The sequence below is a fragment of the Hemiscyllium ocellatum genome, chromosome 3 (genome assembly GCF_020745735.1).
Source record: "Hemiscyllium ocellatum isolate sHemOce1 chromosome 3, sHemOce1.pat.X.cur, whole genome shotgun sequence".
Lineage (NCBI taxonomy): Eukaryota > Metazoa > Chordata > Chondrichthyes > Orectolobiformes > Hemiscylliidae > Hemiscyllium > Hemiscyllium ocellatum.
The window spans coordinates 22,238,067-22,253,444 of record NC_083403.1 but is presented as its reverse complement, the minus strand read 5'-3'; the positions used below and the strand labels follow the sequence as shown (position 1 = coordinate 22,253,444).

General features: G+C 41.7%; 1 protein-coding gene across 1 annotated transcript in view; it reads left to right on the top strand.

The window, feature by feature from the left end:
• Positions 1 to 15,378, top strand: part of LOC132831058 (regulator of microtubule dynamics protein 2) — a 131,408-nt gene that overhangs the window by 61,103 nt on the left and 54,927 nt on the right. Inside the window, exon 4 of the mRNA XM_060849113.1 lies at positions 7,052 to 7,112. Coding sequence (XP_060705096.1) covers positions 7,052 to 7,112 — 61 coding nt within the window. The remainder of the gene's footprint in view (positions 1 to 7,051; positions 7,113 to 15,378) is intronic.

Genomic DNA, 15,378 nt, shown 5'->3' with positions numbered 1-15,378 from the left:
CTCCGGTAAGTCAGTGGTGTTGATGGTGTTGTTTGGGGCAGGGGCAGGGTCAGTCAGTCAGTCACTAATGAAGTAAAGCTTCTGGTGCAGTTTATTTTGAGATCAATCGGCTAAACCTAGAAATGAAACTTTATTCACACTGCGTTATGTGAAAATGGTAATCTCTTGTCCGTTTCAGGTACTATGGCATTCACCTGACGTAGTTAGCTTTAGGGGAGTCCAAAACTAGAGGGCATAAGTTTAAGGGGAGAGAGGAAAGATTTAAAAGGGACCCGAGGAGCAACTTTTTCACACAAGGTGGTGCATGTATGGAATCAGCTGCCTGAGGAAGGGTGGAAGAGGCAGGTACAATTACAACATTTTAATAGATAAGTGAATAGGCAAGTTTTAGAGGGATATGTTCCAGACGCAGATAAATGGGACCAGTTCAGTTTAGGATACCTGGTCAGCAGGAACAAGTTGGATTGAAGGGTCTGTTTCCATGCTGTATGACTCTATGACTCTCTTTCCTACTTGCTAACAGCTCTGCAAGGTGCACTGAGAGGAGTATATGGAAAAATTCTTTAATGTTTTTTATATTAAAAAGTCAATTGCTTTGGTTTCAAAGCAATGGAAAATACTGTTGTTGTGCATTAATGTAGTCTTAGGTAGATTTGTATCACTGGGCATTTTTGACATACTGCTAGTGTCTTTTAGACCCTTATGTAACCAAAGGTAGTCCAGTTCCTTGTCCATTCAGGCTGGTGGTCAATTACATCAAGCTATAAGAAAATGCAGTCAAGAGGAAGCAGTGGATGCAATATATATATTTTTTCTTTTCAAATGGCATTTGATGAGGTAAAACACATTATGCTACTTTATAAGATAAGAGCACATGATGTTGGAGGTAGCTTATCAGCATGGGCAGAGGACTGTCTTAACGAATAAAAAACAGACTTGGAATGAATAGGGGGGTGTTTTCAAATGTGCCACAGGGATCAGTGCTGAGGACATAATTATTTGCAATATATATTAATGACTTTGTTAAAGAAAGTGAATGTACTAGAGCCAGTGTTGCACATGACACAAAAATAGATGGAAAGACAATTGGTGAAAATGACATGATTTGGAGTCTACAGAGGGATATAGACTGGTTAAGTGTGTGGTTAAAACTTTGCAGATGGAATATAATGTGGGGAAATGTGAGGTTATATACCTTGGCTGAAAGATTAAAGGAGCTGAATATTATTTAAGTGGAGAAAGACTGCCTTAAGATACAGAACAGAGAGATTTGGAAAATGCATGAGTCACAATAAGCTAGCATCTAAGTTCAGTGGTTTTAGGAGCACCAAATGGAATATTGACCTTTGTTTCAAAGGAGATGGAGTACAAAAAGTAGGGAGATTTTGTTGAAACTAAGCAAGACAACAGCTGGAATACTATGAACAGTTTTGCACTCCTTGTTTCAATTAGATGTGGAACAGTGTGGAAACAGGCCCTTCAGCCCAACAAGTCCATACCGACTCTCTGAAGAGCAACCCACCCAAACCTATTCCCCTACGTTTACCCCTTCAACTAATACTATGGGCAATTTAGCATGGCCAGTTCACCTAATCTGCACATTTTTTTGGACTGTGGGAGAAAACTGGAGCACCCGGAGTAAACCCATGCAGGCACGGGGAGAATGTGCAAACTCCACACAGACAGTCGCCTGAGGCGGGAATTGAACCCGGGTCTCTGGCGCTGTGAGGCAGCAGTGCTAACCATCGTACCGCCTAAGGAACATGTATTATCATTGGAGTCAGTCCAGAGGAGGTTCACTAGGCTGATGTAAGAGTATGGAGAGATTATTAAATGAGGAGAGGTTGAGTAGATTGGACCTGTGCACATTGGAATATAGGAGGATGAGAGCGACCATATTGAAACATAAAAGATTCTTAGACATCTTGACGGGGTTGATGTGGAAAAATTGTTTCCCATTGTGAGATCACCTTGGACTAGAGTGCATAATCTGAGAATAAGGGGTCATAATTTAAGACAGAGAAGGAATTTCTTTTGAAAGCTGTGAATCTGTGAATTCGTTACTACAAAGGGTTGTCGAGGCAGGGTCTTTAAATATATTCAAAGTTGAGATAGATTTTTATTCAATAAGGGAATTGAGGGTTATGGGGAAAAGGCAAGAAAGTGAAAGTGAGGCTTATTATTATGGCGGTTCAGCCTTGATGGCTGAATGACTTACTTCTGCTCCTATATTCTTATGGTATTAGATGTCGAAGGACTAAGTAGTCATCAGTGAACTGTGAATACATTATATTTTATATACTGTAACACCTCGCGCTTTAACAGCAACTAGCAGTCATTAAACCATAGCTGTTGAGGAGGATCTGAGCAGCAAGATCATGGGAATGTCATCACCTCCAAATTCCCCTGACTGAGGCATGCATTTCTTTTTCTTTTGCTAAATCATATTCATGGAAGCACCTCCATAATAAAGACTGCAACAGTTCAAGAGCAAGACCCACTATTGCCTTCTAATGCATGAATAAAAAAGTTTCAAACTAATCCTGTTATCCAGGAAGTGCCATTGTTGTGTCATAGACCTTTCATGTCTCATACAGAGCAATTCATGTACTCCCCAGCCACCTCCCAAGCCCCTGCACATTCCACCTTTTCAGGTGTTTAGAATATGTACTAAAGTTTATGGCACAGAAGTAGGCCACTCTGTTTATTGTGTCTATGTTGACTGAGAAACAACTTACCCAAATCAATTCCATTTTCAAGTATTTGGTCCATATTTCCAGAGGAATATCCATGCCCCTCATGATTTTATAAACCTCTGTGAGGTCACTCCTCAACCTCCAACGTTCCAGGGAAAACCAGAATTCCACACAATATTCCAACAGTGGCCTAATCAATTACCTGTCCAGCCGCAACATGACGTCGCAACTGCTGTACTCAAATACTCCGACCAATAGAGGATGTGAGACTTCACCTTAAAATGAGTTGAGGATTTCCCCTCAAATCCATACCACACTTGAGTAAAAAAACTTACCTCATCTTTTCTGATTCTTCTTCTCATTACTTTTAAGTGTATTTCCCTTACTCATTGACCATTCAGCTGAGGGAACTGGTTTCTTCCCACCCATTCTATCTGCCTTCACACAGTCAGGACATCTCATATCATAGAATCCCTACAGTGTGGAAGCAGGCCATTAGGCCCAACAAGTCCACACTGACCCATTCCCCTGCCCTATTACTCTACATTTACCCCGACTAATGAATAACCCACATTTCTGATGAAGGGCTTATGTCTGAAACGTTGCCTCTGCTGCTTCTCCGATGCTGCCTGACCTGCTGTGTTTTTCCAGCGCCACATTTTTGATTCTGAACACAGACCTCACTTTCTCCTAGTCATTATAACCTTACTGCAAAGCCTTTTCCAAGGATGCCTGCCTTGAAGATGTTCTCCTTCTTCCTCCACAATGAGCTCAGTGAGTCTCTCTCACCACACCCCCAGGTCATCTCCTCTACCACATTCCTGATGAAAGGCTTATGCCTGAAACAGCAACTCTCCTAATCCTTGGATGCTGCCTGACCTGCTGTGCTTTTCTAGTGCCACACTTTGCCCCTGAGTAGAATTATAGAAATGTTTGCATGGAAACAGACCCTTCCATGCCGACCAGATATCCCAATCTGATCTAGTCCCATTTGCAAGCACTTGGCCCATATCCTCTACAACCTTTCTATTCATTTTACATGTTGCAATTGTGCCAACCTTCACCACTTCCTCTGGCAGCTCATGCCATACAAGCACCATCCTCTGTGTGAAAAAGTTGCCCCTTCAGTCCTTTTATATCTTTACCCTCTCACCCTAAATGTATGCCCTCTAGTTCTGGACTCCCCCTACACCAGGGAAAAGACCTTGTCTATTTATCCTATCCATGCCCCTCATGATTTTATAAACCTCTGCGAGGTCACTCCTCAACCTCCAACGTTCCAGGGAAAACCAGAATTCCACACAATATTCCAACAGTGGCCTAATCAATTACCTGTCCAGCCGCAACATGACGTCGCAACTGCTGTACTCAAATACTCCGACCAATAAATGAAAGCATACCAAATGCCTTTTTCACTATCTTATCTACCTGCAACTCCGTTTTCAAGAAGCTATGAACCTGCACTCCAAAGTGTCTCTGTTCAGCAGCACTCCCTAGGACCTTACCATTAAGGGTATAAATCAAACAAGGCATTGGTCAGAACACAGATGGAATACTGTAAACTCTTTTGGGGCCCTTTATCCAAGGATGGCTATAATGGCAGAGGATACAGTCCAGAGTAGGTTCCCTAGACTAATCCCAGATATGTAGGGATTATATTATGAGAAGAGTTTGAGTAAGTTGGACCTGTATTTGTTGGAATTTAGAAGAATGAGAGATGAGCTTATTTAAATATATAAGATTATTCGAGGACGCGACAGAATAGATGTGGAAAGGATATTTCCTCTTGCGGGAGAATCTAGGACCAGAGTGCATAATTTTAGAATAACAGGTCACGTATTTAAGACAGAGGTGAGAAATGATATATAAAGTCTGAGTCGTTCAGTGTACTTTGTGCTGAGCTGGACAGATTTTTAATCTGTCAGGCATTCGAGAGCTATGGGTGGGGAAGGTCAGGAAAATTGAACTAAGTATTGTCTGATTAGCTCATTGAATGGCAGAGCAATATTGATCAGCTGAATGACCTACTTCTGCTCCTACATCTTGTGGTCTTATGGTGGACTGCGCAGGTATTGAAATTCAATTCAATGCAGAGTAGTGCGAGGTGATATATTTTGGTAGCAAGAACATGGAAAGGCAGCACAAGATAAAAGGTGCTACTCTAAAGGGTATGTAGGACTAGAGACCTGCGTATATATGTACATAAGTCATTAAAAATGGCAGGACAGGTGGAGAATAATAATAAGCATACAACATTTTGGCTTTATTATAGAGCCATACAGTACAAGAGCAAGAAGGTTATGCTGAACCCTTATAAGATTCTGGATCAGTGGTGCTGGAAGAGCATAGCAGTTCAGGCAGCATCCAACGAGCAGCGAAATCAACATTTTGAGCAAAAGCCCTTCATCAGGCTCGTTGGATGCTGCCTGAACTGTTGTGCTCTTCCAGCACCACTGATCCAGAATCTGGTTTCCAGCATCTGCAGTCATTGTTTTTACCTTGCTGATTTGAATCCTTATAAGACTCTAGTTAGACCCCGTTAGTGTATTATGTCTACAAACAAGGTATTAAGGCTCAATGATGACCGCTCTTTAGGGACTAAGTTTGTGACTGACAACCAAGAAAGGTGCTGGCTCCACTTCATATGTAGTTTTTAGTGTGTCAAGAAATAGAAATTAAAGGGAAGGGCTTGGCTTGCAATCCAACAGTAATCTAATTTTATTTGATAAAATTACCCTGATTATTATACTACTATTCTTTCATTATCTTTTTACTACTCTTTTCTTCTGGTTTATTTGTATTTTCTAAAATTGCCACTTTGTGTTTATTACTGTCAATTATTGCATAGGTAATTAATAAATTACCTCATTGTAAAATATTCCCTAAGAAATAGTGAACATAACATAAGAGAATTCAATATTCAGATTAGGTGTCTTTGGAACTTCTTACCACGAAGAGTTGTAGGGGCTGAGCTTGTGTATATTTTAAAGATGAAATAGATAAGGGAATCAAGGATTATGGGGAAAAGGCAGAAAAGTGGACATAAGGACTGTTGGATCAGCCATGATGCCATTGAATGGCAGAGCAGGCTTGGTGGCCAAATGGCCTACCCCATTTCCGATACTTTATGGTATAGTGAACATAAATAGGCCATTCAAGTCAACCAGTCAATGGTAGTATTTTTAAACCAGTTGAGTCTCCTTTAATCTTTTTTATTTAAATATATTACTTTACGTCCTCCCTCATTGTTGTCTTGCTCTCCCTTAATTCATGTGTACTATTTACTTCAACCACTCCTTGGTAGCGAATTCCATATTATTGTCTATTATCTTTGTGTGAAGTAGTTTCAGTTGAACTCCCAATTAGTTTCTTGTTGACCATGAGATTAATGTCCACTCGTTCTGTTCTTCCCTACAAAAGGGAACACGCTACCTCTGTATGAAAATTATAATTTGATTACCCTTTCTCTCTCTTACAACAGTGATTTCTATCCTATTACACTCCATATTCTCAAAAAGTGTTGTTGTCAAGCAAAACATAGCAAATATGGCCCATTTGTGCTTAAAGACGTATTCAGTTCATGAAATTATGGTTTAACCTGGCCTGTATTCATTATATTTTCAGGAAATGTGCATGTCATTGGCAAGCCCAGAATTTTGTTCATACCTCCATTACCCTTGAGAAGGTGATTGTGAGCTGTCATCTTGAACACCTAGTTCATCTAGTGTAGTTGCATTCCCAATGTTTCCAGAAAGGGAATTCCTTGTTTTTGACTTGGTGGCAGTGAAGGAACAGTGGTATAATTTCAGGTTAGGACACTGTGTGACTTTGAAGAGAATTTACAAGTGGTGGTGCCCCAGATGTCTGCTATCCTTGGTTTTTGATTTAGTTGATATTATGAGTTTGAGAGGTGTAGAAGGAGCTTTGCAAGTTGCTTTGGTGCATTTTTTTTTTGGTATCCACTCTTCTTGTGCATTCCTGATGGAGAGGCCAAACATTGAAAATAGCTGATATGCTAGTCAAGTGAGTTGCTCCATCTGGGATGATGCCAAACGTCTTAAATGTTATTGGAATGGCACTTATTCAGAGAATTGGTGAGTATTGGTAAGCTTTGTAAATGGTGGATAGATTTGAGTTAATAGATGAGTTATTCACTGAGGAATTCTCAGTCTCTGCCTTGCTTTTGTAACATCAGTATTTATTCTGCTGATCCTGCTCAGCTTCTGGTCAATATTAACCACAAAAAGTGTTGACTTTGAGGCATTTCACTTCTATTAACACCTTTTTGGAGTAAATCCAGTTTTGTTGAATTGTAAACACAGCAAAAATTAAAGTGTTCACAATATCCTTTCCAGGTAAGGAGATAGCTATGGATGCAGTTAAACTGGGTCCCCAGAATGCTGATAGCCACATGTGGTAAGTCTAAATAACTCCACAACACATTATGAATATGCATTGTGTCTCTGTCATGCAATTACTTGCTACAAAATTCTCAGCCTTTTTCTAATATTGTCTATTTGAGGTCACATTCTATAAGGTTCTTCTTTGTCAAAATTTTTGTTACTGTGGCTCAAACCTAGAATTTTACAGACTATCCTCATAAGATCAGGTTATTATTTGGAGTATCATTTGATTCTGTAAGTAATCATCTGTACAAACATGATCTTTTGAAGTAAAAGCTTGACTAGTTTCAAAACTGATTTTGAAATAAGTAACGTGGATATTTAAAGCTGCATTGTTGTGCTACTGCATATCATTTTCCTGACTTTATTTGTAAAACAATATTGGCAATTAATTTAGTTCTGCATTGTTAAGGTGAGTAGCAGGGATGCATTTCAGGGCAGGTAGATAATTAAATGAGAGACAAAGGAATAGCAAGTTACGTTCATAGGTTTAAGATGTCGAGCTTGAAAAGCAGGCTAGACCACTCATAATGAATTATCTGGTTTTGTGCTATAAATATAACTTCGGAATACAGAGGATATAGAACATAGAATATTACAGTGCAGTACAGGCCCATCGGCCCTCTGTTGTGCCAACCTCTGAAACCAGTCTAAAGCCCATTTAACCTATACTATTCCATTATCATCCTATGTTTATCCAATGACCATTTAAATGCCCTTAATCTTGACGACTCCACACCTGTTCCAGGCAGTGCATTACACACCCTTACTACTGTCTGAGTAAAGAACCTACTTTTGACATCTGTCCTGTATCTATCCCATTCAATTTAAAGGTATGTTCAGGTTATACATTTGCTCGCTGAGCTGGAAGGTTTGTTTTCAGACGTTTTGTCACCATGCTAACATCATCAGTGAGCCTCCTGTGAAGTGCTGGTGTTCTGTTCCGCTTTCTATTTGTGTGCCTTGGTTTGTTAAGGTGGGTGATATCCTTTCTGATTAGTTTTCTCAGAGGTTGGTAAATGGGGTGCAAATCGATATGTTATTTGTTGGAATTCTAGTTTGAATGCCAGGCCTGTAGGAATTCCCGTGCATGTCTCTGTTTAACCTGTCCTAGGATGGATGTGTTGTCCCAGTCAAAGTGGTGTCCTCCTTCGTCTGTATGTAAGGATAGGAGTGATAGTGGGTCATGTCTTTTGGGGACTAGTTGGTGTTTGTGTATCCTGGTGGCTCGTTTTCTACCTGTCTGTCCAATGTAGTGTTTGTTACAGTCCTTGCAGGGTATTTTGTAAATGACATTAATCTTGCTGGTTGTTGGTGTAGGGTTCTTTCGGTTCATCAGTTGCTGTTTCAGTGTGTTGGTAGGTTTGTGGGCTACCATGATGCCAAGGGATCAGAGTAGCCTGATAGTCATCTTGGAGATGTCTTTGATGTACAGTAGTGTTGTGAGAGTTTCTGGGCCTGTTTTGTCTGCTAGTTTGGGTATGTTGTTTAAGAATTGACAGACTGTGTTTAACGGGCACCCATTGTTCTTGAATACGCTGTATAAGCATTTTTCTTCTGCTCACAGTTTCTGGGTGCTGCAGTGTGTTGTGGCCCATTTAATTAATGTCCTAGTGCAGTTCTGTTTATGGGTGTTTGCTTCTGTAGTTAAATATCTGGTCAGTGTGTGTTGCTTCCTATAGATGCTGGTCTGCAGTTCTCCATTAACTGTTTGTTACACTGTGACATCTAGGAAGGGGAGCCTGTTCTTGTTGTTCTCCTCTTTTGTGAAATTTATGCCAGTAAGGGTGTTGTTGATGATGTAGGTTTCCTCTAATTTGTTCTGTATTGTGATGACAAGGGTGTCTTCCATGTGGCGGACCCAAAGTTTAGGATAGATTGTGCGGAGGGCTGTTCATTTGAGTCTCTACATTACTGCTTCTGTTAAGAAGCCTGATATTGGTGATCCCATGGATATTCTGTTGATTTGTTTGTAAGTCTTATCATTGATGGTGAAGTGGGTAGTGTGGCGCAGATCTACTAGCTTGAGGATGTTGTCATAGAGTTTGTATTCTTCGTTCATCTAGTAGTGTGGTCAGTGTTTCTTTGGCCAGGTTGATGTTAATTGATGTGAATAGGGCTGGTATGTCAAAGGAGACCATTATTTCATCCTCTTTTATTTCGGTGTCTTTGACGTTCAGGAATTCTTGGGTGGAGTGGATGGAGTGACATGAGTCTTCTACTAGGTATTTCAGTTTTAGGTAGTGTTCCATTCCTAGTCTGTATGTTGGTGTGCCAGAAAGTGAGACTGTGAGTCTGAGGAGGGTGCCTGCTTTATGTACCTTAGGTAATTCATAGAAGCGAGATGTGTTGGATCCATCAGATTTCTTTTTTTTGGAGATCTGTTGTTAATTTCACCTGATTTATGAAGCTTCTTCAATGAAGCTGTGGTACGGATTTCTAGCTGTGGACTTCAGTCTATCGCCACCTGTTTGTAGGTGTTGGTATCTGCAAGCAGTGAGTTCACCTTTTCAGTGTACTGTGCTCTGTTTAGGATGACGGTATAATCCTACCTTTGTCTGCAGGTAGGATTATAATGTTTCTGTCTTTTCTGAGTCCTTTTAGGGTGTTCCTTTCCTGTGTGTTGAGGGTTTTCCCTTCCTTTTTCCTGCTTAAAGCTATGTCCCCTCATGCCAGCAATCACCATTCGAGGAAAAAGGCTCTCACTGTCCACTCTGTCTGACCCTCTGATCATCTTGTATGCCTCTATTAAGTCACCTCTTAACCCTCTCTCTAACGAAAACAGCCTCAAGTCCCTCAGCCTTGCCTCATAAGACCTTCCTGGTAAATCTCTTCTGCATCCTTTCCAATGCTTCCACATCCTTCCTATAATGCTGCAACCAGAACCATACACAAAACTCCAAGTGCAGCCGCACCAGAGTTTTGTACAGCTGCAACATGGCCCCTTGGCTCCGAAACTCAATCCCTCTACTAATAAAAGCTAATAGACCATATGCCTTCTTAACAACCCTATTAACCTGGGTGGCAACTTGCAGGAATCTGTACACGTGGACACCGGGATCTCTCTGCTCATTCACACTACCAAGAATCTTGACATTAGCCCAGTACTCTGTATTCCTGTTACTTCTTCCAAAGTGAATCACCTCACACTTTTTTCTGCATTAAACTCCATTTGACAACTTTCAGCCCAGCTCTGCAACTTATCTAGGTCCCTCTGTAACTTGCAACACACTTCCGCACTGACTACAACTCCACCGATCTTGGTGTCATCTGCAAATTTACTAACCCACCTTTCTACGCCCTCATCCAGGTCATTAATAAAAACGACAAACAGTAGTGGCCCCAAACCAAATCCTTGCAGTACACCATGAGTAACTGAACTTCAGGATGAACATCTCCCATCAACCTTTGAGAATGTGTTGCTGGAAAAGCACAGCAGGTCTTGCAGCATCCGAGGTGCAAGAAAATCAATGTTTCGGGCTGGAGCTCTTCATCAGGAATGAGGCTGGTGAGATAAATGGGAGTGTGGATGGGGCTGGAGCTGGGGCTAGGGCTGGGGAAAAGGTAGTTGAGAGTGCAATAGATGGATGGAGGTGGGAGTAAAGGTCATAGGTCATAGAGGAGAATGGAGCAAATAGGTGGGAGAGGACATGAGGGCGGTGCTGAGCTGGAAGGTTAGAACTGGGGTAAGGTGGGGGAGGGGAAATGAGAAAACTGATGAAGTCCACATTGATGCCTTGGAGTTGAAGGGTCCCGAGGTAGAAGATAAGGCATCAGGTGGTGAGGGAGTGGTGATGGAGGAGGCCCAGGATGTTCATGGGCTTGCAGAATGGAAGGGGGATTTGAAATGTTCAGCCACAGGCTGGAAGGTTTGATTGGTGCAGGTGTCGCAGAGATATTCTCTAAAGCACTCTATAAGAAGGCATGCAGTCTCCCCAATGTAGAGGAGACCGCATCGGGAGCAATTGATACAATAAATGACATGTTTGGAAGTGCAGGTGAAATTTTGGATAAAGAAGGCTCATTTGGGGCCTTGGGCAGAGGTAAGGTAGGGAGGTCTGGGCGCAGGTTTTTCAATTTCGGCGGTGGCAGGGGAAGGTGCCAGGAGGGGAGGGTGGCTTGTTAGGGGGCATGGACTTGACTAGGTAGTCGCAGAAGGAATGGTCTTTGTGCAAAGTGGATAGGGGTGGGGAGGGAAATATATCCCTGCTGGTGAGGTCCATTTGTAGGTGGCAGAAATGTCGGCGGATGATGTGATTTATGTGGAGGTTGGTGGGGTGGAAGGTGAGGACCAGGGGGTTCTGTCCTTGTTGAGGTTGGAGGGATGGGGTTCAAGGGCGGAGGTGCGGGACGTGGGTGAGATGCATTGGAGGGCATTTCAACCACGTGGGAGGGGACATTTCGGTCTTTAAAGAAGGAGGTCATTTGGTTTGTTCTGTGGTGGAACTGGTCCTCCTGGGAACAAGTGTGGCAGAGGAATTGGGAATACAGGATAGTATTTTTGCAGGAGGTACGGTGGGAGGAGGTGTAATCCACGTAGCTATGGGAGTCGATGGTTTTGTAAAAAAAATGTCAGTGTTGATTCGGTCCTCTTGGATGAAGATGGAGAGGCCTAGGAAGGGGAGGGAGGTGTCAGAGATGGTCCAGGCGAATTTAAGGTCGTGGTGGAATGTGTTGGTGAACCTGATGAACTGTTTGACCTCATCAAGGGAGCACGAGGTGGTGCCAATGCAATCATCAATGTAACGAAGGAAGAGGTGGGAAGTATTGCCATTGTATCTCCAGAAGATGGTACCTGACAAAGAAACAGGCATAGCTGGGGTCCATGTGGGTGGCCATGGTTATCCCTTTTGTCTGGAGGAAGTGGGAGGATTGGAAAGAGAAATTGTTCAAGGTGAGAACCAGTTCAGCCAAATGAATAAGAGTGTCAGTGGAAGGGTACTGGTGGGGACATCGGGAGAAGAAGAAACTGAGGGCTTGTAGGCCCTGGTCATGGCAGATAGAGGTGTAGAGGGACTGGACGTCCATGGTGAACATATGGTGTTGGGCACCTGGGAAAAGGAAGTCTTGCAGGAGGTGGAGGGCATGGGTGGTGTCCTGAACGTATGTAGGGAGTTCCAGGACCAGGGTGGATAGGACAACCACCACCCTCTGACTTCTTACAGCTAGCCAATTTCTGATCCAAACTGCTAAATCCCCCTCGATCCCATGCCTCCGTATTTTGTGCAATAGCCTACAATGGGGAACCTTATCAAAAGTTTTACTGAATTCCATACACACCACACCAACTGCTTTACCATCATCTACCTGTTTGGTTACCTTCTCAAAGAACTCAATAAGGTTTCTGAGGCATGACCTACCCTTCACAAAACCATGTTGACTATCCCTAATCAAATTATTCCTTTCTGGATTATTATAAATCCTATATCTTATAATCCTTTCCAAAACCTTGCTCACAACAGACGTGTGACTCACTGGTCTATAATTACCAGGGTTGTCTCTACTTCCATTTTTGAACAAAGGGACATTTGCTATCGTCCAGTCTTCTGACATTATACCTGTAGACAATGACGACATAAAGATCAAAGCCAAAAACTCTGCAATCTCCTCCCTAACATCCCAGTGAATCCTAGATAAATCCCATCCAGCCCAGGGGACCGATTTTCACATGTTCCAGAATTGCCAACAACTCCTGTTTATGAACTTCAATCTCATCTAGTGTAATAGCCTGTATCTCAGTATTCTCCTCGACAACATTGTCTTTTTTCCTGTGTGAATACTGATGAAAAACATTCATTAACCGCCTCTCGTATCTCTTTAGACTTCATGCATAACTTCCCACTACTGACCTTGACTGGCCCTAATCTTACCGTTGTCATTCTTTTATTCCTTACATACCCATAGAAAGCTTTAGGGTTTTTCTTGATCCTACCTGCCAAAGATTTTTCACATCCCCTCCTGGCTCCTCTTAGCTCTCTCTTTAGGTTCTTCCTGGCTAATTTTGTAACTCTCAAGCGCCCTAACTGAGCCTTCATGTCTCATCTTTATATATGGCATATAAGTCATGTTGTGCTATTAGGTTTATTTGTTCGTCGTCTATCCAGCTTTTCTTTATAATTCACACCTTCCATACCAGGCAACATCCAGGTAAATCTCTCCAGCTTCATAATATCCTTCCTCTAACTGGGTGACCAAAACTGAACCCAGTATTCCAGAAGATGCCTCATCAATATCCTCTACAACCACAACTTGGCTTACCAACTCCTATACTCAAAGGACTGAACAATGAAGGCAAGGGTGCCAAATGCCTTTTAACCACCCTCTATATATGTGATGCAATCTTCATGGAATTATGTACCTGCACCCCTAGGTCCCTCTGTTGTATAACATTGTCCAAGATACTGCCATTATTTGTGGTACCAAAATGCAAACCTGCATTTATCCAGATTGTTTATTACAAAGAAATCTAATTGGATAAAGAAATTTTTTCCTGAATTTGTTAAGAATGGGAAATACTGTACCCTAAGAAGTAAATCAGGCAATGGCTGTCACTTTTTTTTAGTTGTCAGCATGCTCGGGATTATTTAGCTCTTTGAGTTTTCATAACAGGCAAGGTACCACATTGTACGCAATTGGCCAGTGCTAGCAAACTCAAGATACAGTGTCCCACATTAGATCTGATTCTATGACTGTATAATATTTGCTATATCTCAAAAAACTTTGGGAGTTAACTGTCAGTCATCATCTAACTGCTACATTTTCCACGGCAACATGGAGCACTCTCTCCACATACAGTATAATATGATGTTGCCCTTTACATTGGTATTATTTACAATTTCCTGAGGGCAAAACAAAATATGCCTCTTTTCAGCAATATTCAAATTCTGTACCTTAAATTACTGTCTGTAGGGGCAGCTAGACAAACCATTTGAAGGAAAAGGGAAATAGGTCGTTACAGTGTAGATGTAGATGAGAAGGAGTCTATCGAGTGGAGGATACATACCGACATTGTGTAATCTGATCTCAAGGGACGTATATTATAAAATTCTAACCTTGAACCACAGTAATTGCACCCTTGTTTTGAACACCTGCATTCTAGGGAAAAGATCTTTGCTAGTCACCTTATCTATCCCCATCATGATTTTATAAACCTCTCTGAGGTCACCCCTCAAACGCCTATGCTCCAGTGAAAAAAGTCGCAGCCTATCCTTATAACTCAAACCCTCCAGTCCCAGAAACATCCTGGTAAATCTTCTCTGAACCCTCTTCAATTTAATAATATGTTTCCTATAGCTAGGTGACCAGAACTGTACACAATAGTCCAAATGTGGCCTTATCAATGTCCCGTACAGCCTCAAAATTACACCCCAACACCTAAACTCAGTATTCTGAGCAATGAAGGCAAGAGTGCTAAATATCTTTTTAGCCACCCTATCTACCTGAGATACAACTTTCCAAGAATTATGTACCTAACAGGAGTCTCTGTTCGATAACACTACCCAGGGCCATACCATCAACTATATAAGTCCTGACCTTGTTTATTTTACCAAAGAGCAATACCTCGCACTTACTCAAATTAAACTCCAAGTGTCACTCTTCAGTCCCTTGACCTAACCATTCAAGATTCCTTTGTAATCTTAGATAACCTTCTTTACTGTACACTATAGCACCAATATTGGTGTCATCTGCAAACTTACTAACCTTGCCTCCTAAATTCTCATTTAAATAATTTACATAAAAGACAAACAAACAACAAAAGTGGACCCAACATCGATCCTGTGGAACACCACTGGCCACAGGCCTACATTCTGAAAACAACCTTCCATTACCATCCTCTGTTTCCTACCATCAGGCCAATTTTATGTCCAATTGACAAGCTCTCCCTGAATTCCATGAGATCTAACTTGACCTGTCTACCATATGGAACCTTGTCTAAGGTTTTATTAAATTCCATGTCGACAACGTCTACTGCTCTGTCCTCATCAATCTTTTTGGTTACTTTCTCAAAACAAAATCAAGTTTGATAGACATGATTTCCCACACACAAAGCCATGCTGACTATCCCTAATCAGTCCTTGCCCCTCTAAATTCTTTTAAATCCTATCTCTGAGAATTCTCTCCAATAACTAACCTAACACTGATGTCGGACGTGCAGGTCTGTAGTTCCCAAACTTCCCTTATGGCCTTCCTTAGATAAAGGCATAACGTTAGCCATCTTCTGGCACCTCATCCGTGATGATGCAAATATCACTGCTAGGGGTCTTGTAATTTCTTCTTTA